This window comes from Leucoraja erinacea, chromosome 5 (genome assembly GCF_028641065.1).
Source record: "Leucoraja erinacea ecotype New England chromosome 5, Leri_hhj_1, whole genome shotgun sequence".
Taxonomy (NCBI): Eukaryota; Metazoa; Chordata; class Chondrichthyes; order Rajiformes; family Rajidae; genus Leucoraja; species Leucoraja erinaceus.
Window position 1 is genome coordinate 79,297,001 of NC_073381.1, and position 27,930 is coordinate 79,324,930.

General features: G+C 44.8%; 1 protein-coding gene across 5 annotated transcripts in view; it reads left to right on the plus strand.

Moving 5' to 3' along the window:
• Nucleotides 1-1,193: 1,193 nt before the first annotated feature.
• ube3d (ubiquitin protein ligase E3D) overlaps nt 1,194-27,930 on the plus strand; it is a 114,720-nt gene continuing 87,983 nt past the window's right edge. For 3 of the 5 annotated variants that reach the window (XM_055636062.1, XM_055636063.1, XM_055636066.1), the window contains exons 1-7: nt 1,194-1,507; nt 7,258-7,454; nt 10,627-10,717; nt 13,989-14,226; nt 16,820-16,889; nt 18,230-18,308; nt 18,883-18,991. In XM_055636062.1, the coding sequence (XP_055492037.1) occupies nt 1,209-1,507; nt 7,258-7,454; nt 10,627-10,717; nt 13,989-14,226; nt 16,820-16,889; nt 18,230-18,308; nt 18,883-18,991 (1,083 nt within the window). In that variant the 5' untranslated portion in view covers nt 1,194-1,208. Of the gene's footprint in view, nt 1,529-7,257; nt 7,455-10,626; nt 10,718-13,988; nt 14,227-16,819; nt 16,890-18,229; nt 18,309-18,882; nt 18,992-27,930 lie in introns of all 5 variants that reach the window. The other 2 variants (XM_055636064.1, XM_055636067.1) reach the window with 2 other exon arrangements.

The window sequence follows — 27,930 nt, forward strand, 5'->3', positions numbered from 1 at the left end:
TCAACTCCTGTTTGTCAGCTATAAAAACCTGGATGCAACATAACTTCCTCAAACTCAACAGCGATAAAACAGAATTCCTCCTCATATGCTCCAAATCCATACTCAGCAAAATCAATAACCCCACTCTCACCATCGACGGCACCACTGTCTCCCCATCTCCCAAGGCCCGCAACCTTGGCGTGATCTTTGATTCCACCCTCTCCCATGAGCCTCACATTCGCCATGTCATTAAAACCTCCTTCTTTCACCTCCGCAACATCGCCAAACTCAGACCCTCTCTCACACCGCCCGCTGCTGAAAGACTCATCCATGCCTTCATCTCCTCCCGACTGGACTACTGCAACTCACTTCCCCTTGGCATCAGCTCCACCTACATCAACCGACTCCAACTGGTCCAGAATGCAGCCGCCCGACTCATCACCCACACCAAATCCTGGCATCACATCACTCCAGTCCTCAAACAACTTCACTGGCTTCTCATCTCCCACCGGATCACCTACAAAATCCTGGTCCTCACCTACAAAGCCCTCCACCATCTGGCCCCCCCATATCTCACTGACCTCCTCTCCCCCTACCAACCCTCACGGTCCCTCAGATCAATCTAATCTAATCTAAATCCACATCAGCCGGTCTCCTCTCCATCCACAAATCCAACCTCTGCAGTTTTGGGGACAGAGCCTTCTCCAGGGCAGCTCCCAGGCTCTGGAACTCCCTCCCCCAATTGATCCGCAATTCCGTGCCCCTCACCATCTTCCAGTCCCGCCTCAAGACCCATCATTAGCCCGCACATCTCCGTAAATGGTTGCCCCTCTAGGGTACAGCTTTCAGCCATGCCATGGAGAAGGGTCTCGAACCGAAACGTCACCCATTCCTTCTCTCCAGAGATGCTGCCTGTCCCACCGAGTCACTCCAGCATTTTGCATCTATCTTCGGTTTAAAGCAGCATCTGCAGTGTAGTTCCTTCCTGCACATTCCAGCCCTGCCCCTCCAGTCACTGACAACCAAAGATCCTCTGCTATAAGATCTTTGCTGACAACAACGGATGTGCACATGTGCAAAGATCCTAGAGGTTCCTCTAGGATCTTTGCACATGTGTGCTTGAAATGCAGCTCTGAACTTCCGGGTGCAGGACGGGAAGCGTGCACGCGGAATGGAGTTGTGCGCGTGCACGGCCCCCTTGTGCAGAGCCGGCCCGGAGCCGCGCGTGCATGCGCCTGGTCCCAGGCAAAGATCACAGCAGTATCTTTGGTCCCAGGGCTAGTGGGAGCGGATACGTGCACGCGCCTGGTTCCCGGGCCGCGTTCGGAGAGGAGCAGCATCGTGCACGCGCCTGGTTCCCGGGTCGCGCTCGGCGGAGCGCTGGGTTACATGTTGCATTTCGCCGCATTTCGTTCAGCATTTGCTCAACGGGGCCTGCACTCGGGAGGGAAATGGAGGCAAAGATACCCCCGCCGAGGGTTTACTTAGAGATCAGAAACAGCACGCAAAATGGGCACTTAGTATTGGGGTAACTCTCTTTCTTTAATATGTAAGCTACCAAAGACTAGGCTGTATTTATTGTTCTGTTTCTGACTGCACGTTTGTTAAATAAGTGCATTGGTGCAATATTTTTGTAATCTAAGGCTGCATTAGATATGTTGCAATATAGTAAAACAAAGTGGAACACATTTTGGGAAATGAGTTTTACAAACACGAGTCACCCATTCCTTCTCTGAGTTACTCCAGCATTTTGCGTCTATCTTTACTAACAAGGAACTGCAGATGCTGATTTAAAAAAAAAGACATAAAGTGCTGGAGTAATTCAGCGGGTCAGGCAGCAGTTCTGGAGAACAGGTCGGGTTGTAGCCCTCTGATTGTTGGGAGTGGGGGAGGAGAGAAAGGTGGGGGGCTGGCAAAGCCGTGCAAGTGATAGGTGGACACAAAGTGTTGGTGTAACTCAGCGGGTCAGGCAGCATCTCTGGTGAAATAGGATGGGTGACGTTTTGGCTCTGGACCCTTCTTCAGACTGTCTGAGGAAGGGTCCCGACCCGAAATGTCACCCATCCATTTTCCCCAGAGATGCTGCCTGACATGCTGAGTTACACCAACACTTTGTGTCCATCTTCGGTATAAACCAGCATCTGCAGTTCTTTTTTATATGTGATAAGTGGATTATAGGTGAAGGAGGGGAGGGTTTGGATAGACAGATGGTTGGGCCAGAGACTAAAGATGTGAGAAAAGGATAAATGAGGTGCAAATTATGAAGCCACAGAAAGGAATGTAGGTGGAAGGGGAGAAATGGTTGCAACTCCAGGTGGGGGTGGCGAGGGTGTTTGTGTGGGTGGTGATGGCGATGAGGGAGGCAGGGGGGTGGTGGCTATGGCAAAATAAAGTGGAACACCATTTATGAAAGGTTTGCGTGGGTTCTTATTGTCATTGATCTTAAAGGTCTGAGTAATTTAAACTCATTTTAATAAAGAAATTTAATTAAAAATATCATAAAATGTTGAAAATGCTCATCAGATCAGCAAAACAATTAAGGTTTGAGGGTGATTTACCTGTCATGATGACTCTGTTTTAAATTTAATAGATTAACTACACCCATCAGGACAAAAACAATTGTGCCTTTAATTAACAATAGATTGTGAGGAAAATGGTGATAAATTAATTCATGTTGCAGCTGAAAAGGAGCTGGTAGTGAGTGATAACTTATTGTTGATGGGCAATAACTTGTTCTTCTTTCGTCTCTGTAATCCTTTGCCAGTTCTCCACTGTATTTTGGCTTCATTTTCCAGCAGTCAAGAGTGTTTTATTGTCGTATGTCATAGATGGAATAACGAATGACATCCTTACTTGCAGCAGCACAACGGAATATGTAAACAAAGTGTACTGTATACAATATAATAAGCAAAGTTCAGTGTGTGTATATACACACACACACACACGCACACACACACACACACATCGACACACACACACACACACACATAATATATCCTCATCGTAATATTTTAGAGTCCATTATAAAGGATGAGGTTACGGAGTACATAGTTCATGATAAAATAGGCCAAAGTCAGCATAGCTTTGTGAAGGGGGGGTCTTGCTTGACAGGGCCAGGGAAACGCTGTTATTCGTGACGCCCCCTCCGCCCTTTCCCAGCTGCTCTCAATCGCACCCCTGGCCACACAAAAATTTATACTTTAAGAAGGAATACATGGAACATTTAAACTCAGAACGCTTCTAACAGAGTGAGCCATGTGAGCACTGATCATTCTCCCTGTATTTGCATTTGACAAAATAGTCGGAAAAAAATGTTTAAAAGTGTTCCTACCTTTTGCTATGCCTAATTGGCCCTTACCTCTGCGAAAATAGTCTGATATTCGTAGGTGAAATGTCACCAACAATAATTGATTCTATTATTAATTGGCTAATAATTGACTCTATTTGCGGAAAGATGCAATTCTGATCTAATATTATCAATGCCTCTGTCTGTGGAAGCAACGCCAGCATTTTATTAAATCCGACTACATGCGGCACAGTGGTAGAGTTGCTGCCTCACAGCCCCAGAGACCGGGGTTCGATCCTGACCATGGGGGAGAGAGAGAGAGTGTAAGTTACCTAAGTCAGATCTGGGAAGAAAAACATAAAAAGCTGGAGTAAGTCAGCGGGTCAGGCAGCATCTCTGGAGAAAAAGAATAGGTGGCGATTCGAATCGGAACCCTTCTTCAGACATCCTAATCGGAATTGAGTCTGAAGATGTGTCTCGTCCCGAAACATCACCTATTTTTCTCCAGAGATGCCTCTTGACTCGCTGAGTTACTCCAGCTTTTTGTGTCTGTCTTCGGTTTAAACCAGCATGTGCAGTTCACTCCTTACACGGGTCTCAGGAGAACATTGATTGGTAGCGTTCCGGACCCTGCTTCGGAAAGGCACTGATCGCTAGTCGGCGAGGACCCCGAGCTGTATCTCTCAAAGAAGTACATGTGAAAAATTTCTCACGGACCATAAAAATGCGGGACCTTTCAATAAAGTCCCTTTTAAAGATTATAGTTATTTTCTTAACATAACTCATGAATAAGTTGATGTCCATATGCAAATCTTTATTTTTTAAATTCAATCCCACAGAAGACAATTTTTACTCGCCTTCTGTCCCCTCTGTCCAGCTTCCTGGGTTTACCATTCACAGGAGTTCCCACGGTAACCGCAAGAGTTATTACGGATATCGCACGGATATCGCACTGGCCACTACGTTCATATAATGTTGCAATGCTCAACCACAAGTGTACAAGTCACTCTTGGAGAAATTCGAGCTTGCTTGAATTTTCTCCCGAGTCACCAAGTTACACGATTACCTGCCGTTAGCGCCACGGTGGTCCACGAATGCCGTACTGTTATCGCACGAGGCTCCCACGATGTTAAACTCTGGTTAACTTGCGTCAAGTCGCCCCGTGAGAAAGGCCTATAACACTGCACCACTGTGCTGCCTTCACTGTAATGAAACTGCTGTGGTTCAAAAGTTCATAGGAGAAGAAGTAGGTAATTCGGCCCATTGGGTCTACTCCACCATTCAATTATCGTTGATCTATCTTTCCCTCTTAACCCCATTCTCATGCTTTCTCCCCATAACCCCTGACACCTTACTAATCAAGAACCTGCCTTAAAAAATACCCATTAACTTGGCCTCCACAGCCGTTGTTTGTGGTATATATAAAATACTTGGCTGAAAACGTAGATTGATTATTTAGTAAGTTTGCAGATGACTCAACAATTGGTCGTTCTTCATCTGAAGAAGGGTCTTCATCCCAAACCAGAGATTCTCTCCAGAAATGCTGCCTGTCCTGCTAAGTTACTCCAGCATTTTGTGTCTTATCTTCGATTTAAACCAGCATCTGCAGTTCTTTCCTACACAATTGGTTTGAGAACAGCTCTGCCCAAGTCGACAAGAAATTGCAGAGAATTGTGGATTTTGCCCTGTCCATCACACGGCCTAGGCTCCTGACCACTAACTCCATCTACACTTCATGCTGCCTCGGATCATCAGCCAACCTAATCAAGGACACGAAGACAGGTACAAAATGCTGGAGTAACTCGGCAGGAACAGGCAGCATCTCTGGAGAAAAGGAATGCCTGACGCATCGGGTCGTGACCCTTCTTGACCCAATAGTCAGCCATTCCTTCTCTCCAGAGATGCTACCTGTTCCTGCTGAGTTACTCCAACATTTTGTGTCTACCTTTGGTTTCAACCAGCAACTGCAGTTCCTTCCTACACATAATCAAGGACACCCCAGCCATTCGCTCTCCTCCTCCTCTCTCGTCGGCAGAAGATACAGAAGCTTGAAAGCACGTACCACCAGACTCGGGAACAGCTTCATCCCCTGCTGTTATCGGACTCTTGAATGAGACTCTCATATAATAAAAATTAATTCTCAATCTCCCTATCTACCTTGTGTGAGGCCCTTACATTTAAATATATCTGCACGCTGTAGCTGTTACACTATATTCTGCACTCTATTTATTTTCTCTCTTTCCTCTCCCTGATGTGCGCATGTATGGTATGACTTGCCGTTCATGAGTATCGCGTGCAATGTATTTCACTATCTCAGTACAAATGACAATAATAAACCAACCTATTATCTCTTTAACAATAAATTATGCTCACAAGATGATTCCTTATGTCACATAATTTGAGGTGAGGGGGGAAAGATTTAAGAGGAACCTGAGGGGTCACTTTTTCACACAAAGGGTGGTAGGTAAATGGAATGTGCTGCCAGAGAATGGAGTTGAGGCAGGTATTATCACAACATTTAAGAAACATTTAGACGGGTACATAGGGCAGTTTTACAGGGATATGGGCCAAATGCAGGCAGGTGGGACTTGTGTGCTCGTCGCTCACACATGACTGTGCTGCCAGATTCAGGGACAATAAGATCATAAAATTTGCGGATGACACAACAGTGGTGGGACTCATCAGCGGAGATGACGAATCAATGTACAGGGAGGAAGTAAAACAACTAGTGGACTGGTGCGGCAAAAATAATCTAGAATTAAATGTCGACAAAACAAAGGAGATGGTTGTCGACTTCAGGAGGGCGCAGCCAAAGCATAAACCCCTCAACATCAGTGGCACCACAGTGGAGAGAGTGGAGAGTAGTAAGTTCCTTGGTGTGCAAATTACAGACAGTCTCACCTGGTCCAGGAACAACACTGGGACCGTCAAATCGGCCCATCAGCGACTGCACTTCCTGAGGAAACTAAAACAGGCCTCACTCCCCACCAACATCCTCAGGACTTTCTACAGGGGTACGGTGGAGTCTGTACTCACGTACTGCATGAACACGTGGTACTCCACCTGCAACTGCTCGGACAGGAAGGCTCTGCAGAGGGTAGTGAGGGGAGCAGAGAGGATCATTGGCGTCTCCCTACCCTCGGTACAAGAACTGTTCCAGAGCCGCTGTCTGAAAAAAGCTCAGAGAATTGCTAAGGACAAACTGCACCCCCTCCACACACACCTGGATCTCCTGCCATCAGGCAAGAGATACCGTAGCATCAAAGCCCGGACTACAAGACTGCTAAACAGCTTCCTGCCACAGGCTGTGAGGCTGCTAAACAGTCACTTTGTACTCACAGTCACCTGATTCTGCGGCTGGCACGGACACTATAATAACTGGCACTGGCCACTTTAATAACTGGCACTGGCCACTCAAATCAGCTGCCCCGGACATTTTTATGATTGGTTTTACTGTATTTTAACGTTGTGTTTTACCTGCTTTTAACTATTTATACTGTTCCATCAGGGACTGGATTGTTTTTAGTGTTATTATGTGTGAAATGTTTTAAATTTCATGTGCGATGCTCCGGTATTCCCTGGGAAACGTCTTTTCATTTTGCACTGTACAACTGTTGCTTGCAAGATGACAATAAAGGTTGATTGATTGATTGATTGATTGATTGTGTAGTTAGGACATATTGGTCAGTATGGGCAAGTTGGGCCGAAGGGCCTGCTTCACTCAATGACTCTATCTAAACTAATGTATTAAAAAATGCATAGATGTTCTTCAGAACGTCACCCATTCCTTATCTCCAGAGATGCTGCCTGTCCCACTGAGTTACTCCAGCATTTTGTATCTATGGTTTCAACCAGCGTCTGGTATAACCATATTAAAAAATGCAGGTGAATTTTGAAGGAGGGTGTTATTTCTCCAGATTGCAACATGGAGTTGTACTTTGGTGTCCTGCAAATGGGTGAACAACTAACACTTTGTATTTAATTCTGTGCAGGAACTTCACCAAGGATCATTCCGAATTGCAAATTACTCTTGGCTTGTCATCCATGTGTCTGCAGAGTCCTGCGCAGCGTTTGACTATTGATTTGCCAGCAGGGGTCAGCGTTGCTCCTTCTTCCTGCCGCAACCTCCAGTATATTGGAGGAGATGGGTTGCACATGAGGCTGCAAGTTGTCACAGATTGTCCGAAAGGTGACTATGGTCTTGTATTTTGGCTAACTGAATTCAGTAAAAAATCGTCATGTAGCTTGTATTTCACAAATTGTCCATTTTGCAGAAGATTGTTTATCCACAAGGTCATAAGAGATAGGAGCAGAATTGGGCCATGCGGCCCATCCAGTCTACTCCACCACTCAATAATGGCTGATCTATCTCTCCCTCCTAACCCTATTCTCCTGCCTTCTCCCCACAACGTCTGATACCCGAACTAATCCGTTGTAGAAACAAGAAGCTGCAGATGCTGGTTTACACATAAAAAGACACAGAGTGCTGGAGTAACTCTGTGGGTCAGGCAACATCTATGGAGAACATGGGTAGGTGATGCTTTGGGGACGGGACCCTGGTGAATCTCCTCTGAACCCTCTCCTGTACTATCACACCGCTGCCTTGCTTGATTCAGCCCATTAGTGCCCAGTCATTAGTGCCTAGTCTTTTGATAGACACAAATTGCTGGAATAACTCAGTGGGTCAGGCAACATCTCTGGAGAAAAGGGAATAGGTGATGGTTCGGCTCGAGACCTTTCTTCAGGCTGTCGAGATGGTTTCCTCTCTCTTCCTCCGTACACCAGTCACTGTCCCATATTTCCCTTATATGCCCCTCCTTCTCCGCCCTCCCCCTCCTCCACTTCAACCCATATCGCTCCTTCCAGCTTTACACCTCACTCCTCCTCTTCTTGCCTTATCTGACACCCTTTTGTCTTCTTTTCACCTCGAGCCTTTGTCACTTACTCCACCCATCTCAATCACACCCTTTCCCTCCCACCTATCACTCGTCAGGCTTTGCCCCACCCCCACCTCTCTTTTCCAGCTTTCTTCCCACCCACTCCCATCGGTCTGACAATAGATTTGACTAAAACATCGCCTGCCCATTTCCTCCACAGATGCTGCCTGACCTGCTGGGTTTGTATTTTCATAAGTTCTCAAGTGATAGGAGCAGAATTAGGCCCTTCAGCCCATCAAGTCTACACCATTCAATCATGGCTGATCTATCTCTCCTTCTCAACCTCAATCTCCTCCCCATAACCCCTGACACATGTACTAATCACAAATCTATCTATGTTTTTTAAATATCCATTAACGGCCTCCACAGCCATCAGTGGCAATGAATTCCATAGATTCACCACCCTCTGACTAAAGAAATTCCCCCTCATCTCCTTCCTAAAGGAACGTCCTTTTATTCTGAGGCTATGACATCAGGTCCTAAACATGCTCTCCACATCCATTCTATCCTGGCCTTTCACTATTCGGTAAGCTTCAATGAAGTCTGCCCTCATCCTTCTAAACTCCGGCGATCGGAGGCCCAGTGCTGTCAAACGCTCATCGTATGTTAACCCACTCATTTTGCTCAAGATGTCAGCGCCTGCTGTTCCCCGTGTTACCTTCCTAACATGGTGCCTGTTGATTGCTGCTCGATTGCGCAGAATTCAGTGTCTCCCAAATTGCTTCATCTTAGTAAAACAGGGTTCTGGCCGCAGGCTTGCGTTGAGGGAGGGAGAGACGCAACACAGTGAAGAGACTTTCAGCCTGTCAGCATGAAGCAATTCATCAGCTGAACGGTGCCTACCCTTGTCTCTGCTCATTAGTGGCTGAAAGACAAGCTGCACAAATTTCCCCCCGACTGACAGGCAGGTTGGGGATGAGAGAGTTTGGATCAGTCTAAGCTGACTGTAAAATTGGAACAAGATGCTTGGTTGCCATCAGAGTAGTTAGACACAACGTGAGAGCAGGTCTTTTGTGCCAGTTGTGTATTTGTGGTTTCCTTTTAACTTAACTTCCCAGATGTGTATAATAGTTGATTAGGGATCTTGTCCGGTAATTTTTCTGCCTGCTTCTAATTTGAACATAATTCATGCTTATGGCTATTGTGAATTATGCAGTGTGTTTGTTTAGGGGTGACAAATGTATACAACTTGGCTTGTCAGCCACCAGAATGTACAGTATATAGTATTTTACAGATTCTATTCTTGAAGCATGCTTGTCAGCCAGTTCAGTAAGGACTTGTAATTCTTTAACTCCCCTTATCATACCCACACTGACTTTTCTGTCCTGGGCCTCCTCCACTGTCAGAGTGAACCCAAACACAAATAGTAGGAACAGCACCTCATATTTTGCTTGGGCAGCTTACAACCCAACGGTATGAATACTTTAGTGTAGTTTTGAGATATAGCGCGGAAGCAGGCCCTTCAGCCCACTGAGTCTCATAGGAGAAATCACATGCAGCTCACAGGGAGAACGTACAAACTTCGTCCCGACAGCACCCGTAGTCAGGATCGAACCTGGGTCTCTGACGCTGTAGGGCAGCAACTCTACCACTGCGCAACCATGCTGGCTGGTAACTCTAAGTTCAAGTTCCACCATCCTAGTTCTCCCACTAGTTTCACTGTCATCCTGCTTAGTTTCACTGCTTTTTATCATGTTATCATCACACCAACAACGGACCATTGTGGGCTCCAGTTTTCCTTGATCATCTAGCTGTCTTTGTTCTTTGCATACCTTTCATTCGTTTGTTCTTTGTACCTTTTCATATCTCTAGTTTCCCTCTCCCCTGAGGGTCTTGACCCAAAACATCACCTATTCCTTCTCTCCAAAGATGCTGCCTGACCCGCTGAGTTACTCCAGCATTTTGTGTCTATCTTTAGTAAGGAACCATGTCTGGACAGTAATGGAGGTGGAGCTCGACCTTGCGGTTGTGATGTTACAGTGATTGAAGGGCACCTTAACGTTAATAGTAAATGTCACCAAATCACCACTGATTCATGGTGGAGATTTAAAAAAAATCAATGCATGAAAAATGTGTCTTTTTTCTCTGGAATGGGGAAATATGCTATTAGGGAGAAAATCGGTGCTCCATTTGACATTGTAAAATGTAACCAGGTTTTGATGCATCTCACAAAATCTTTAGTTCAAATTATTTTTAAGTGGACTGTAATAATAAATATCCCAAAATGAAAATTATCCTGGATTATATTGAATCTCTGAGAACATTGAAATTGTTGAAAGCATCAAATTTGCACATTAATGTCTCCAATGTCCTATTATTTTATATATATGTATATATATATATAATATTTCATTATAAGATAGAATTATGAAGAATTCAATTTTAATTATTTGTCAATATTAATAACATTTCCTGTTTCTTTAGAGCTGGCCCCAACTGTGGTCCGGACATTGAAAGCCCAAGTCTGCTATGTCTTTCAGTGCCAGAGCTGTGGGAAAACTCTACTCGAGACGCAGTAAGGGAAATTATTGATTTTTCTTTCCATGAGTGGCAGTATAGAAACGCCTGCGATATAAATAGCGACTGTATAAATCAGATACTGGATTCAGTATTGGAAGTCACATTAGGCATTGAGCTTCACCTTTAACTCATTAGGTCATAAGTTCATGTGTTTCACTGAGTAGAGAAATCTGGGCTGCCATTCACGTTTAGTACTGAGGGAGACCGTGTCTATTGGAAGATACATTAAACTGAGTCCCTGCCTTCCCTCTAACGCAGACGTAAACAATTGCAAGCCACTTTTCTCAGTCGAGCAGGCAAATTCTGTAGCTGGAGTATTGGAGTATAGTATCCGGGCTGGAGTATTGCGTACAGTTTTGGTCTCCTAATCTGAGGAAAGACATTCTTGCCATAGAGTACAGAGAAGGTTCACCAGACTGATGCCGGGGATTTCAGGACTTTCATATGAAGAAAGACTGGATAGACTCGGCTTGTACTCGCTAGAATTTAGAAGATTGTGGGGGGATCTTATAGAAACTTACAAAACTCTTAAGGGGTTGGACAGGCTAGATGCAGGAAGATTGTTTCCGATGTTGGGGAAGTCCAGAACAAGGGGTCACAGTTTAAGGATAAGGGGGAAATATTTTAGGACCGAGATGAGGAAAACATTTTTTTCACACAGAGAGTGGTGAATCTCTGGAATTCTCTGCCAAAGAAGGTAGTTGAGGCCAGTTCTTTGGCTATATTTGAGAGGGAGTTAGATATGGCCCTTTTGGGCTAAAGGGATCAGGGGGTATGGAGAGAAGGCAGGTACAGGATACGGAGTTGGATGATCAGCCATGATCATATTGAATGGCGGTGCAGGCTCGAAGGGCCGAATGGCCTACTCCTGCACCTATTTTCTATGTTTCTATGTTTCTTTCTTACACAGATGAACCATAGTGTTCTGTTGCCAAGGTGGGATTAGGGTTGTTTGGTTTTGTTCAGGAACCTGATAGTTGTTGGAAAGTAGCTCTTCCTGAACATGGTGTTGTGGAACTTGAGACAGCACCACAATTCTTTCAATAGAAACAACGTTTAATTTTTGCTGATTCTTTTAAGTCCTGATTTAGTTCTTTTCCTTAATGTTTCCTGTTTGAGTGACACATTGTGGTTAAGATAGAGAACATCTCTCTGTGGTAATGTTTGTTCAACAAGTGTCATTTGTGACACAGTTAAGATGAGAGGCAGCCTAGCAATTGAGGTACTTTGAACAACATGGATTAGTGCTGAAGGTAGGAACAGGTGAGTTGCTAGAGTAACTCACCAGGTCAGGCAGCATCCCTGGAGAGAAAAAGAATAGGCGACTTTTCAAGTCAGAACCCTATAGACTGCTGAAGCTGAAATGTCACCTATCCATGATCTCCAGAGATGCTGCCTGTCCCGCTGAGTTACTCCAGAATTTTGTGTCCACCTTCTCCAGAGATGCTGCCTGTCCCGCTGAGTTACTCAAGAATTTTATGTTTATCTTCGATATATACCAGCATCTGCAGTCCCTTCCTACACACGGAGTTGTGCTGGATCAGCACTCACTATCCCTCCATGCCCCTACCGACGAGGCATGGTGGAAGCTCAGTGGACCTTTGACCAGCATCAAGGTGGCATTATCCCAAAGCTCTGTGTCTTTGCAGGCTTTGACAGGCCTCAGAATAAATGGACATACCTTCAGTAAAGAGATGAGAAGGAATTTATATAGTCAGAGGGTAGTGAATCTGTGGAATTAATTACTGCAGACGGCTGTGGCGGCCGAGTCAATGGATAGAGTGGACTTCTAATTCTGCTCCTTGAACTTATGAAAATTCTCAATGGAACTTTGCCTTGTGTCAAATCAGTTAAAGCTTTTGATAGTTTATTTTCTAACTTCAAAATCAAAATGTGGAGTTTGTGCATTCAATGGTACTTTATGGTCACATGTACCTAGGTACAGTGAAATTCCTTTCTTTTAAATACAATTCAATAAATTGTTGCTATATGTGAGTATGTCAAAGAGGGGACCCGGTGTGGGAGGCGGGTCGCCACCAGTGCCCAGAACAAAGAGGGGGACTACAAATGGAATACTTTGTGTTAATGCTTTGTAATGTTGTCAGCGTCCTTTATGTAGTGACTCTTTGCATACCTTGGGTATTCAAAGCAAAGAATCTCACTGTGACATGTCACATGTGACAATAAAGTATCTTCATTCATTCATTAATTTCCAAGCAGAAGAGTCTAAGAATGGTAGCTTATACTGAGGCAGTACACAAGAGTTACCATGTTTCCGGTGCCAAACTTGTATCCTTAAAGTTTCAAAGTTCTTAAAACCTTAAAGTCTTAACCTCTGCCTGTGTCTGGAGGAAACCCACACAGTCACAGGGAGAACGGGCCAACTCCACACAGACAGCACCTGAGGTCAGGATCGAACCTGGGTCTCTGGTGCTGTGAGGCAGTAGCTTTACCAGTTGTACCACTGTGCTGTCTTTATTTTCCTGATCATATCAGGAAGATCTCAATGTGCAGGAAGGAACTGCAGATGCTGGTTCACACCGAAGATTGACACAAAGTGCTGGAGTAACTCAGCGGGACAGGCAGCATCTCTGGAGAGAAGGATGGGTGGCGTTTTGGGTCAGAACCCTTCTTCAGACTGAAAGTAGAGGGGGGTAAAGATCTCATTGCTTCTTCTAAATAGCCTTTTTAGGCAAGTGTATAAATATTAACTGAAATCAATGACTTTACTACCTCTGCCCCATAACTTACTTTCCCTTTTTCTATCTGTTGGAATAATCGTTACAAAGTTACTGTGAAATATAGTTTTCTCCCTTTATGGAAATAAGCTTATAATGTGGTGAGCCTTACTGCAAGCCCATTTTAATTGAGAACTGAGAGTGGCACGGAGTGGCGCAGCGGTAGAATTGCTGCCTTACAGCGCCAGAAACCCGGGTTAGATCCCGACTGCAGAAGCTGCACTCAAGTTCTCCCCGTGACCTGTGTGAGTTTTCTCCAGGATCTCCGGGTTCCTCCCACACTCCAAAGACGTACAGATTGGTAGGTTAATTGGCTTGGTATAAATGGAAGTTGTCCCTGGTGTTCAGGACAAAGTTAGTGTGAGGGGATCGCTGGTCGGCGTGGACACGGTGGGCCGAAGGGCCTGTTTTCACGCTGTATCTCTAAACTAAACGACACTAAACTAAAGTAAATTGTCAGGCTCTGTCTTACAACTGAACTCATAAGTTCAGCATGAATATTAATACAACGCGATGCTTTGTGCACAGGATGTTCCGGAGAGTTCTACCTTTGCCAAATGGAGATTGGAATGACCTGGTGGATCACTGGTGCTGCCATCCCAACCCGTTTGCCCGGCAGTTTCAGCCAAAGTTGGACGAATGCTTCTTGGGGGATACTTTCCTGTTGGTGAATGCGGCAAGTGTGGATAGAGCGGCTGTGTGTGAAGAAAGGGAAAGCGGATCAGAGATCAGGCAGAGTGTGGGCGACTCTGGAGCCCAGGTGAAGGTAGGGATATTCACTTTAATCGACACCATCCAATCAACGATTGTGTACTTGCATTTTAGTCCATGGCCGTTTTCAGTGATACAGCGCGGAAACAGGCCCTTCAGCCCATCGAGTCCGGGCCGACCAGCAATCCCCGCACACTGACGCTATCCTGCACAATTTACAATTTTACCAAATCCAATTAACCTACAAATCTGTACGTCTTTGGAGTGTGGGAGAAACCAAAGCATGCAGGGAGAACCCATGCAGGTCACAGGAAGAAGTATAAACTCTATACAGCCAACACCCGTGGTCAGGATCGAACCTGAGTCTCTGGCACCGTATGGCTGCAACTCTACCGCTGCACCACCATGTTTTTCTTCCCATTGAGATAAAATGACCCATGAGACCCATGAGGCAAAGCAAGACTTCCTTGTCTGATCCCTGTGAAACTGGACATATAGTCATCCAGCATGGAAACAGGCCCTTTGGCCCAACATGTCCCGTCTGCACTAGTCCCACTTGCCTGCGATTAGCCCATATCCCTCTTAACCTATCCTATCCATGGACCCTTTCTATTTCTATTTTGTTTATATATATAGAAAATTATTTTCTATGTTCATTTTTCATTTAATTTATATATATGTTAATGCTATCACCTCGCCTCAAGTAACTGCACATATTGGGGCCGGAGAGAAATATATATATATATATATTTGTAATGTTCTTCTCTTTGGGCAGCACAGTGGTGCAGTTGGTAGATCTCTGACTCACAGCGCCACGGACAAGAGTTTGGCCCTGACCTTGGGTGCTGCCCGTGTGGAGTCTGCACCTTCTTCCTACAACCCCATGAGTTTCCTGAGGGTGCTCTGGTTTCGTCCCTCATCCTAGCAATATGTAGGTTTGTAGTTTGTAATTTGTAGCCTCTAGTTTGTTATATATATTCTCCTTTTTTATATCTGTTTGAAGAGTGGCGCAGCGGTAGAGTTGCTGCATTACAGCAAAATACAGCACCAGGAGACCCGGGTTCGATCCTGATTGCAGGCGCTGTCTGTACGTTCTCACCGTGACCTGCGTGGGTTTTCTCCGAGATCTTCGGTTTCCTCCCACATACCAAAGACGTATGGTTTGTAGGTTAATTGGCTGGACTAATTGGCTGGATAAATGTAAAAATTGTCCAGTATAAAATTATCCAACTTCCAGTATAGTCCCTGGTGGGCTCTTCGGAAGGTACAAGGTTGCAGTATTTTTGGGGGTCTCACTGCTGGTCCAGCACCCCAAAGTTGTGAGCATTCCAGATGATCAGAGCTTTACGTTTATCTGTCATGGAGTCAAAACAGCACGGAAACAGGTCCTTCGGCCCAACTTTGTCCATGCCCCATCTACACTTGCCTCAACTACTTCCTCTGGCATCTCATTCCATACACCCACCACTATCTATGTGAGAAAGTTACTCCTCAGGTTCCTATTAAAACTTTCCATCATCATCATCTTCTTTGTTGAAAACATCAATGGGCACAGTGTCTTACAACGTTATGTACGACAGTGATCGCAACTTCTACTGAAGTGTGGATGGCTGTTGGCTCGCTAGGAGCTCATCCACCCTTTGACAGGTCTTGTTTTTGGTCCTGCTGGGGGTCTACAGCCCCCTCCTCATCTGGCAAACCAGGTGGGGGAGACGGTTTAGTCGCTGACTATCCGACCATGGAGCATGGTATCTGTGGCGGGGGGAACTCCCCCTGACCAGACCTGAATCTTTCCCCTCTCACCTCTAATCTTTGTCCCCTGTTTGTTGATTCCACTACTCTTGGTAAAAGACTCTGTGCACTCACCCTGTCTATTCCATAGTAAATGAAATTAATTTTAACACTAATCAGTCTGCAGAAGGGTCCCGACCCAAAACTTCACCTATCCATGTTCTCCAGCATCTTGTGTTTCCATTCCATATTAAATATTTTACATTTAACGTGAATGTAAATAATGTTATTTAGGTTGTAGTAATTATCCTAATACTGTCAGAGAATTATTCTGAAACCTATTAAGATAACCGATTAATATGAATACTGCATATCTCCTTTCCCCTTGTAGGTATCTCAATGGTTCCTACTGACCTTGGATGTCTAGCTTCTGCTTAGAATTGGTGTACTTTTTTGGTTGGCAGGACGTGTGAAAGAATGGGCCAAGGCTGTTGATGTTTATCCCTTCCATCCCCAAGCCAGGAAGATGTCAGCTTTGTATAATTTCCCATCTAAACATAGAAAATAGCTGCTAGAGTAGGCCATTTAATGTGATCATGGCCGATCATCCCGACTCCTGCTTTCTCCCAATATCCCTTGATTCCATTAGCCCTCAGTGCTAAATCTAACTCTCTCTTGAGCACATCCGGTGAATTGGCCTCCACTGCCTTCTGTGGCAGAGCATTCCACAGATTCACAACTCTCTGGGTGAAAATGTTTTTCCTCATCTCAGACTTGACAGCCGAGCAACTCCCCTGCCGATGCAGTGTGTCGTGGGATTCAAACAGAGCTGACGGGCACACAATCCCATTCCATATGGGCTGGAGACTGCGCACCACATTCCAGGAGCTCACTTTGTTCACTTTGTGTTCTTGCAGATGCCAAAAGACAATAAAACGGTGGTTTGCACACGTTGTAGGAAGATGCTGGGAGATAAGACATCAGCAGGTACAATGTGCACCAATTCCTTTACTATGGCTTTGTAACTTGGTGTCGTTGCTAGTTTGTATGTATTGCACCATACTGTTTTCTTTTAATTTATTGAACTTTTTAAAATTTGTTTTATTGTGTTTATACTGTGTTTACAAACCTGTTGGGCTGGAGTAACTCAGCGGGACAGGCAGCATCTCTGGAGAGAAGGAATGAATGAAGTTTTTGGTCAAGACCCTTCTTCAGACTCTTATCTACCTGCGCATAATCTGTATCCCTCCATTCCCTGCATATTCATATGCCTATCCAAAGGCCTCTTAAATGCCAACATCGTATATGCCTCAACCACCAACCTTGGCAGCCACTTGCCGTGTAAAAATAAAAATTGCCCTGCACATCTCCTTTACACTTTGCCCCCTCTCTGTGTTTTTCTGCTGCATAAATTGGCCCTGCACCGTGAGGCCTGCATGGACAACTCCATTTATCACATCATTACCATTCATTGACATGCTGGTGTTCCGGGAGGGATTAATTGTATGGGCCTGGAAGGTATTGCTAGGGCTGGTGGTGGTGGAGGCAGATTCGATAGTGGTTGTTGAAGAGGCTTTCAGACAGGGCGCATGGAAGTGCAGGGAATAGAGGGATATGGATTACGTACCCAGCAGATGTGATCAGCTTAACTTGGCATCATGTTGGTCGCCATCGTTGTGGGTCGAAGGGCCCCGTTCCTGTGCTGCACTGTTCCATGTTGCATGTCCTATGATTTTATTTGGCCTTCTGCCTCTTCTTCTTGTTATGAAGGAACCAGACCAATGAAAGTGAATCATATAGAATTTCAATAGATTGAGGGTACACACTTTGTAACTTTGTTGACGTTGAAGGTAGCCAAAATAAAACTGGAGTAACTCAGCGGGACAAGCAGCATCCCTGGAGAGAAGGGATGGGTGACGTTTCGGGTCGAGACCCTTCTTCAGACGCTGAACATGATGCCAAGACCATCTGTTATCTACCTGTGCATAATATATATCCCTCCATTCCCTGCAACTTTGTGGATGCGTGGAGAAACTTTCCATACATTGTGCATGGTATTCAAAGCAAAGAATTTCACGGTGACATGTCACATGTGATGATAAAGTATCGATCAATTAATGGATCAATCTTGTAGTTCACCCTCTTTGTAGTTACTGTGCTTCATCACATTTTAATTGCAGATGTTCTGGGTGCTGATTCATTTTTTCCTCGTGGGTTTAGAGTAATGGCCACAAGTCAGTGCGTGATGGTTTAATTGCCTTTTTCTTTGTTGCGTCCAGCAATAAGTTCTCATATCTGGCAAATGTTTGCGCTTTATTTTATCACAGACACAATTAAATTTTATATCACCGAGTTGTTGGTGCAGCCTCTGACGAATAAGGCTTTGGAAAGGCAAATAAATAAAAGGTAATGTTTCTTTATTAAGTGATTCCAACATGCAGAACGTTCAGTAATGTGGTTACTATGGGAGGGCGGCATGGTGGCGAAACGGTAGCTTTGTTGCCTTACGGCGGCAGAGTCCCGGATTCGATCCTGACTATGGGTGCTTTCTGTATGGAGTTTAACATTCTCCCCGTGACTGCGTGGGTTTTCGCCGGGTGCTCCGGTTTCTTCCCACCCTCCAAAGAGGGGCAGGTTTGTAGGCTAATTGGCTCGATATAATTGTAAATTGTTCCTGGTGTTTGGAGAATAGTGTCGGTATACCGGGGATTGTTGGTCAGCACGTTTCCGCGCTGTGTTTCTAAACTAAACTAAAAATAAACTAATCTAGTGTGTGGGGAGTTGCTGAGAAAGTGGGATAACACAGAATCAGTGTGAATGGGTGATCGATGGCCGGCGTGAATTCGGTAGGCTGAAGGGGCTGTATCCATTAACTGAACTAAACGTGCTTGCATTTGTAGGATGATAACCTTGCACGAGTTCAGGAGAAGAGGATAAAGGAAAGCAGGGCTGACTGAGATTTGTCTTTTTGATTTGATAGATATTTGTTCGTGGAGAGGGTGTTTGCTGGCCGGCTGATGGAGTTATCCTCCACTCAAAGCACCTTTAGATTCTGCATTCAGGGGCACGATGGAAACACATATGCTTTGGTAAATCCTTTTCTGTACCATCTTGGTGGGCTGACTAAATCAGTTTGGAAATGCTTGGAAATGCTAGTGTGCGAATGTCGTATAATAATAAGGTACAACTTGGAATTTCTCCCTGAAGATAGGCAATAGATTTACAACCCAGCGGAATGAATATTGATTTCTTTAACTTTGAGTAACTCTTGTATTCCCTCTCTCCCTGTCCCTCCCCTACCCTGGTCGGCCTATTAGTTTCACTAGACTGACGAAAGGTCTCGACCCGAAACGTCACCTATTCCTTCTCTCCAGAGATGCTGCCTGACCTGATGAGTTACTCCAGCATTTTGAGTCCGTCTTCGGTTGAAACCGGCATCTGCAGTTCCTCCCTACACTACTAGTTTCACTGTTGCCCTGCTTAGTTACACTGATTTTATCCATTCGTTCTCACCGCCACAGCCAACAATGGACCATTGTGGGCTCCACCTAGCCTTGATCAACTAGCTGGCTTGGATTTGTCCTTTTGCATACCTTTGTTCTTTGTATCTTTTCATATCTCCAGTTTCCCTCCCCCTTGACTCTCCGTCTGAAGAAGGGCCTCGACCCGTAACGTCATCTATTCCTTCTATCCGGATATGCTGCGTGATCCGCTGAGTTACTTCAACATTTTGTGTCTATCTTTAGTGTAAACCCGCACCTGCAGTTCCTTCCTACACAATAGATTTATTTCACCACTGGGTGGCAGACGCTGAATGGGTATTTAAACGTATTCGTAATTGTACACAACTTTTCTTTATCCAGTAAGGAGGTTACCTCTAAAATAATAATGTAAGCTTTTAATATCCCTTTATTTCGCCTTTATTTTTCAAACTAGATTTTCACCATGAGATGGTAATAATGCAGTTTGGTTGAAATTGATCAACATTAATTTGGCAAAACCTTCATATGATGTGTAGCTTAGTTTAGAGATGCAGCGCGGAAGCAGGACCTTTGGCCCACCGAGTTCGCACTGACCAGTGATGCCCGCACATTAACACTATCCTACACACACCTGGGACAATTTTACATTTATACCAAGCCAATCAACCTACATACCTGTTGGTCTTTGAAGTGTGGGAGAAAACTGATGATCTTTGAAAAAACCCACGCAGGTCACGTGGAGAACGTATAAACTCCACACAGACAAGCACCCCTTAGTCAGGATAAATTGTCAGGATGATTCAGTCGCCAGATAACAGCTGGGAAGAAATTGTCCCTAAATGTGGAGGTGTGCGTTTTCACACTTCTGTAACTTTCGCCTGATGGGAGATGGGAGGAGAAGGAGTGGCCGAGGTTTACTTGTCCTTGATAATGCTGTTGGCCTTGCCCAGGCAGCGTGAGGTATAAATGGAGTCAGTGGAAGGGAGGTTGGTTTGTGTGATGGTCTGGGCCGCATCCAGAATTCTCTGCAATTTTCTGTGGTCTTGGATGGAGCTGTTCACTGTGTATACTCTCTATTGTACGTGTGTTGATCAACCCACTTCCAGGGAAAGGCTCAGTGAGAATGTTGCAGTATGTGGGAGAAAGAGGAAGAATTTACTTCAAGCCTGCTGATGGATAGATCACATTGGCTCCTCGCCATATCCTCAATCCCTTTGCCTTGTAAACTCACTAATTGCTCATCAAACCATTAGCATGAGTCACCTCGCGACTAGTCTTGGTAAATTATTTAACATCCCAGACTCTGCTGGGAAATTTCTACCTGATTTCCTCTCTTCCACATTTATTTAAAAACAATTTTGAATGGTAACCTCTTTATTTTGCATGAATAAACAATTTGCCTTGATTGACTTTGTGAACCCTTCACATTTGTCTTCATTAAGGGCATTTAAATATTTAGTTGGGTTAATGTTTTGCCATTGTTGATTTAGCTTAGTTTAGTCTAGAGATACGCGCAGAAACAGGCCCTTTGGCCCTCCGATGCAGCGATCCCCAAGCCTACACACACTAGGGACAATTTACACTTATAACCATATATATAACCATATAACAATTACAGCACGGAAACAGGCCATCTCGGCCCTACAAGTCCGTGCCGAACAACTTTTTTTCCCCTTAGTCCCACCTGCCTGCACTCATACCATAACCCTCCATTCCCTTCTCATCCATATGCCTATCCAATTTATTTTTAAATTATACCAATGAACCTGCCTCCACCACTTCCACTGGAAGCTCATTCCACACCGCTACCACTCTCTGAGTAAAGAAGTTTCCCCCTCATATTACCCCTAAACTTCTGTCCCTTAATTCTGAAGTCATGTCCTCTTGTTTGAATCTTCCCTATTCTCAAAGGGAAAAGCTTGTCCACATCAACTCTGTCTATCCCTCTCATCATTTTAAAGACCTCTATCAAGTCCCCCTTTAACCTTCTGCGCTCCAGAGAATAAAGACCTAACTTATTCAACCTTTCTCTGTAACTTAGTTGTTGAAACCCAGGCAACATTCTAGTAAATCTCCTCTGTACTCTCTCTATTTTGTTGACATCCTTCCTATAATTGGGCAACCAAAATTGTACACCATACTCCAGATTTGGTCTCACCAATGCCTTGTACAATTTTAACATTACATCCCAGCTTCTATACTCTATACTTATACCAAGTATACAAACCAAAGCCAATTAACCTACAAATCTGTACGTCTTTGGAGTGTGGGAGGAAACCGAAGGTCTCGGAGAAAACCCACGCGGTCAAGGGGAGAACGTACAAACTCCGTACAGACAGCACCAGTAGTCGGGATCGAACCCGGGTCTCTGGCACTGCAAGCACAGTAATGCAGCAACTCTACCGCTGTGACATCGTTAACTCCCACCTTGTGGAAACCTGCAGCTAACTTTGGGCTTTCTACATTGCCCCAGGTGCACATCTGAATTCTTGTTGTAAACACTTTTGTGTAGGACCCTATTGGACCCTTACAGACCCTATTGGACCTGTAACCGATATACGGCGGCACACAAAACAGCTAATGATGGAATCGTGAGTAAAACAAAATGCTGGAGTAACTGCTGCTGGGTTTTTTTAAACCAAAAATAGATTTATTCCATTATTACAATACTATTTACAATACTAAACAATACAAACAAACCCAAGACCATAATACAAGTAAATCAAATATTCTTAAATAACCATTTCACAATCCTTGTCAAGGATATATTCCACCCCCTGTGGTGCCCAGCGATCCTGGGCATCACTCGGCTTAGAATTTCTCTTAGAGTCCTTCTCTAAAACCACCCGGCACCGACGTAACCGCGAAAAATGGGCAGGCAACCGGCTCGGGCAGAGCCCTCTTTTTCCTGGCGCTGTGACACGCGGATGGCAAGCTTGGCAAGGCCTAGGAGCAACCCACCTTGGACATCTTCAGCTCTCCCCTCTCCCCTACGCACAGTGAACTGTTACAGTTTGGGGTTACACAGTGAGACACTGAATTATTCCAGCGTGCGGTATTTTGGTTTTACATGCGTAAGGCTCTGCTGCTGAGTTCGGAGCTACAATGTTGAGGGTGTTCCTGGTGAGACGTCTACACAATGCATGCATGGAATTAGCAAAGGTGCAAGGGCTAGTGCAACATTTGCAGGGACTATTGCAACATTTGCAGGGACTATTGCAACATTTAGACTGGTGCAGACATGGATAGGACAGGTTTAGAGGGATATGAGCCAAATGCAGGCAGGTGGGACTAGTGCAGATGGGACATGTTGGTCGGTGTGGGCAAGTTTGGCTGATGGGCCTGTTTCCACGCTGTATGACTCTACAAGGTAGGCACAAGAGGGTGATTGCTGATTAGCCATGAGATCTAGCTATATTATAGTTTGATTGCAAAGGGCGGCACAGCGGTAGAGTTGCTGCGTTACAGCTCCAGAGACCTGCGTTCCATCCTGACTACGGGTGCTGTCTGTACGGACTTTGTCTGTTCTCCATGTAGGTCACTTGGCTTCTGTAAATTGCCCCCTCCTGTGCAGGATGTGAAACTGGGATAACATAGAACTAGCGTACGGGTGATTGTTGGTCGGCACGGACCCGATGGGTTTAAGGGCCCGCTTCCACGCTGTATCTCTAAAATAAACTAAACTCAGCTGGCCAGGTATAGTGAAAGGCTGTCAGGCAGCATCAATGGAGAGAATGGATAGGCGACGTTTGGGTTGGGACTCTTCTTCAAACTCTGTAATCTATATACACTGGCTGATCCCAGACTATTGATTCATTCCATCCAAGCATTTCTTAATGTGCATTACATTGGCCCCTGAACCGAGATTATGTGCTGAGACAATTATTTATTGTCAGATGGGTTTATCCTAAGGGGAAAAATAATCGTTGTCATTAATTCTGAGAATGGTCAACAGAAACATTTCTACCAATATTCTAGACTAGAAAAATTATACTAGTCCAGTTCTCTGTAAATTAATTACAATTAAGTGGCAGGACTGGAAAGGAAAATGACACTGACAAAAATAAGATAATGATGTTTCAAAACTAGTGACAGGAGTCAAGAGTGTTTAATTTTTCACACAGAGAGTGGTGAATCTCTGGAACTCTCTGCCACAGAGGGTAGTTGAGGCCAGTTCATTGGCTATATTTAAGACGGAGTTAGATGTGGCCCTTGTGGCTAATGGGATCAGGGGGTATGGAGAGAAGGCAGGTACGGGATACTGAGTTGGATGATCAGCCATGATCATATTGAATGGCGGTGCAGGCTCGAAGGGCCGAATGGCCTACTCCTGCACCTAATTTCTATGTTTCTATGTTTCTATTGTCATATGTACCGACAACAGAGCACTGAAATTCCTACTTACAGCAGCAAAACAGGCATATAACAAAACGCATCTGGAAAGAATATAATAAATCCAAAATGTCAACAGATTAATAACTAGTGCAAAACAACAGCCCGTCATCCCTGAGTGCAATCCATTATCATCAATGAACACGGAGAGAGTTTGTGCAGGCAAATACATAGAAACATAGAAAATTGGGGCTGGACTAGGCCCTACGAGCCAGCACCGCCATTCAATATGATCATGGCTGATCATCCCAAATCAGTTCCCCGTTCCTGCTTTCTCCGAATATCCCTTGATTCTGTTTGCACGCAACAAAAGCTTTTCACGTGACAGTAAACTAAACTAATTTAAACCATCCACATGCTGGTGACATACTTACCTGTGTGGTCTTTTGTGAACTGAAGGGCTGCTATTAATCTGCTCCTTGGCCAGAACCTGAGTTTCTAATGTTCAGATTTGGTTTAGCAATGAAGTGATTTTTATCTGGTGTTGCACAAAAATGATAAATGCAGTTGAATCCCAGAAACATTGCTTCAACATCTCTGGAGAAAAGGAATAGGTAACATTTCAGGTCGAGACTATCCTTCAGACTCTCGACCTGAAACGTCACCTATTCCTTTACTCCAACGATGCTGCCTGTCCTGCTGAGTTACTCCAGCATTTTGTGTCTGTCTTCGGTTTAAACCAGCATCTGCAGTTCCTCCCTAAACATTTTGTGAACTCTTGATTAAGCATTTTTTTACTATGGTGTTACCCCTTTGATGAAGTGTTTGTGGCTAGGTTTGTCGTATCATGGGGGGGGGGGGGGGGGGACACAGATCGGGTAGATGCACAGAGTCTCTTGCCGAGTAGGGTAATCGAGGACCAGAGGACATAGGTTCAAGGTGAAGGGGAAAAGATTTAATAGAAATCTGAGGGGTGACTTTTTCACACAAAGGGTGGTGGGTGGAGGAGGTAGTTGAGGCTGGGACTATCCCAATGTTTAAGAAACAGTTAGACAGGTACATGGATAGGACAAGTTTGGAGGGATATGGACCAAACGCAGGCAGGTGGGACTAATGTAGCTGGGCATGTTGACCGGCGTGGGCAATTTGGGTCGAAGGGCCTGTTTCCACACTGTATTACTCTGTGACTCATTTTGAACACCGAGAAAAGGCTGAGCAAAGTGATGCAAACTAACAGGACTTGATCTGCCTGTGAATCATCACTGTCTGGCCCAGTTGGGTGTGGTGGAGATTAAATGGTGAGTGTGAGTGTGGTACAGAGGTACTCTTATTAAATTCGTCGTGGTGACTGTGCTGTCAGGGTAAATGCTAACTGGAAGGTTAGGCAGTGGCACCTTAAAGAGCGAAGAGGCATCATTGGCAAAATCTCTCTGTCTCTCAGACCCCCGGTGAATAGATTGCGCTGCATGTTCAGCCCTCCATTATATTGATCCGAAAATACTCCAGCCTCAGAGGTGAAGGAGACGGGCACCACTGGATTCGATAAATCAGCGACAGCTCCGATACACACAAGGTCAAACTTGTCACGTTGTGGAATTTCTAGGAAATGAATTCAGCTTCCACATCCATTGCTGGACCATCTGTCAGTTCATACACCAGCACACACAGTGGAGCTGAGCAACTTGCCTGCCAATCCAGGAATGTGATTTCAGATGGCCAGCCTTCCATGTTGCCGTGATGCTTATTTAATTTCCCCTGATTTCTGTAAAATCAGCAGCCTGCGATAAATGACACCGTCGGAAAGAATGATAAGATAGACACAAAATGCTGGAGTAACTCAGCGGGTGAGGCAGCAAATCTGGAGAGAAGGAATGGGCGACGTTTCGGGTCGAGACCCTTCTTCGGATGATAAACAAGATTGGCTTTTTTAATAAAATAATTCTTTGCTGCGCCGGCCATCTAATTGAGGTGTGGGGAATTAAACAGTGTAAGTAGTGCTGTAAACCAAGCTTGTGGTTTTACAGCAAATCAGTTTTACGGCCCGCAGTTGGGGATCTCCTGAATCGCTCCTCTTGAGTCGAACTGTTGTTCAGTCAAGGGAATTGGAGAGGAATAAATCATGTAAACACACAGAATCCCTTGCCCAGAGTTGGGAAACGAGGACCAGAGGACACAGGTTCAAGGTGAAGAGGAAAAGATTTAATAGGAATCAGAAGGGGTAACTTTTTCACACAAAGGGTGGTGGGTGTACGGAACAAGCTGCCAGAGGAGGTGGTTGAGGCTGGGACTATCCCAATGTTTAAGGAACAGTTAGACAGGTACATGGATATTTGGAGGGATATGGGCCAAATGCAGGCAGGTGGGACTAGTGTAGTTGGGCGGTGTGGGCAAGTTGGGCCAAAGGGCCTGTTTCCACGCTGTATCACTCTATGACTATGACATGTGGAGGCACTATGTTACGAGAGGGCGTGGAACCCGGGGGAGAGGGGCGGGGAGTGACTCGTTGGGGGCGAGCTATTTTTATTTTTATTTAGAGAGTGCAGTGAAGAAAAAATAAACAACGGGTTAACTGTTGCAAAGTTGAGCATAGGTTGTTGGGTTGAGGTGGCACCCTATTGTGCTTGTAGTGGAAAGTGGGTTAGGGGCACAATCAGTTCAAGCTCCACGAAGTTCAACAACCTGTTTGGGGGTTATTGGCTAGTGGAGATGCTCGGCTTCTTGTTGGTGAAATGCTAATTATGCAATGTGCTAATTATGCAATTAGTGCTAATTTTTAATTTAATAGAATGACAGATTCTTGGAGATTGTAAAACGCAAAACAGCATGTGAGTTAATGTTAGGCCTCTGACATAATGCGTTAAAGTATCATGAATTATGCAGGTAAATAATGTAAATATAATTATTTGTTAGCATTTTTTTCCTCTGTGCGTGTGTGTACATAAATATATTCACACACTATATATATAGTGTGCGAATATATATGTATGTATACAGAGACACACACAGGCACACAGACAAACACAGACACAAACATGGACACACACACACACACACACACACACACACACACACACACACACACACACACACACACACACACACACACACACACACACACACACACACACACACACACACACACACACACACACATATTCACAGACAGAGACACACACACACACACATACACACACACACGCACAAACGTGCACACACACTCTCTCTCATAACATTTATTCGACTCATTGACCAACCAAGCAGACCAACCGCTGAAAAGAGTTCTGGCTAAATGTGTTGAGTGATTTTTTTTTTCTCTATCACTCTGTTGTACGAACTGCTTGTCTCAACAGATTTTCAAATTGCATCTTAGCAATGTGTGCATTTATTTTCTTGCTTATTAAGTCATTGGTTATGTTTGCAGCTCTTTATTGTATTTCAGTCACAACTGATTTGAGAACCAGTTACATCAGTTAATCAAGTTCTTTCTTGGCCATTACTTTCTGAGTGACACATGAAGTGAATTGACATTAACATGTCTGATATTTTCATGGGCAAATTATTCACAGTGTCTCAGTCAATGGACTACTACTTATTGAAGGCTGCTAAAACAGGAGTGAATTCTCTCTTCAAGCACCTTTCTTGTACCCAAGTTTGTTTCTTTTTAATATGATGCACTGGAAATGCGATAATTGCCCACTTAACCTCTTAATGGCCCGTCGCACTTATGCGACCTTTACAGGCGACTGCTGGCACCCTTGATAGGTCGCCGAAATTTTCAACATTGAAAATTCAGCGGTGATCAGAAAGATGCAACGACTCTTTGGAGACCTCTCATGACCACAGGAGACCTCTCACGGCCTTACAGCCTGTAGGCCGCTGAATTTTCAACATGTTGAAAATTTTGGCAACTTATCACGGGTGCCGGCAGTCGCCTGTAAAGGTTGCGTAAGTGGGACAGGCCCTTTAGTTTAGTTTAGAGATACAATGCGGATACAGGCCCTTCGGCCCATCTCGTCCATGCTTACCAGCACTGTCCTACACACTTGGGACAATTTACAGAAGCCAATTTACCTACAGATCCGCACGTCTTTGGAATGTGGGAGGAAATTGGATCACCCGAGGAAACCTATGCAGTCACAGATAGAACATACAACCTCCATAGAGATAGCACCTGTAGTCAGGATCTAACCTGGGTCTGTGGCACTGTAAGGCAG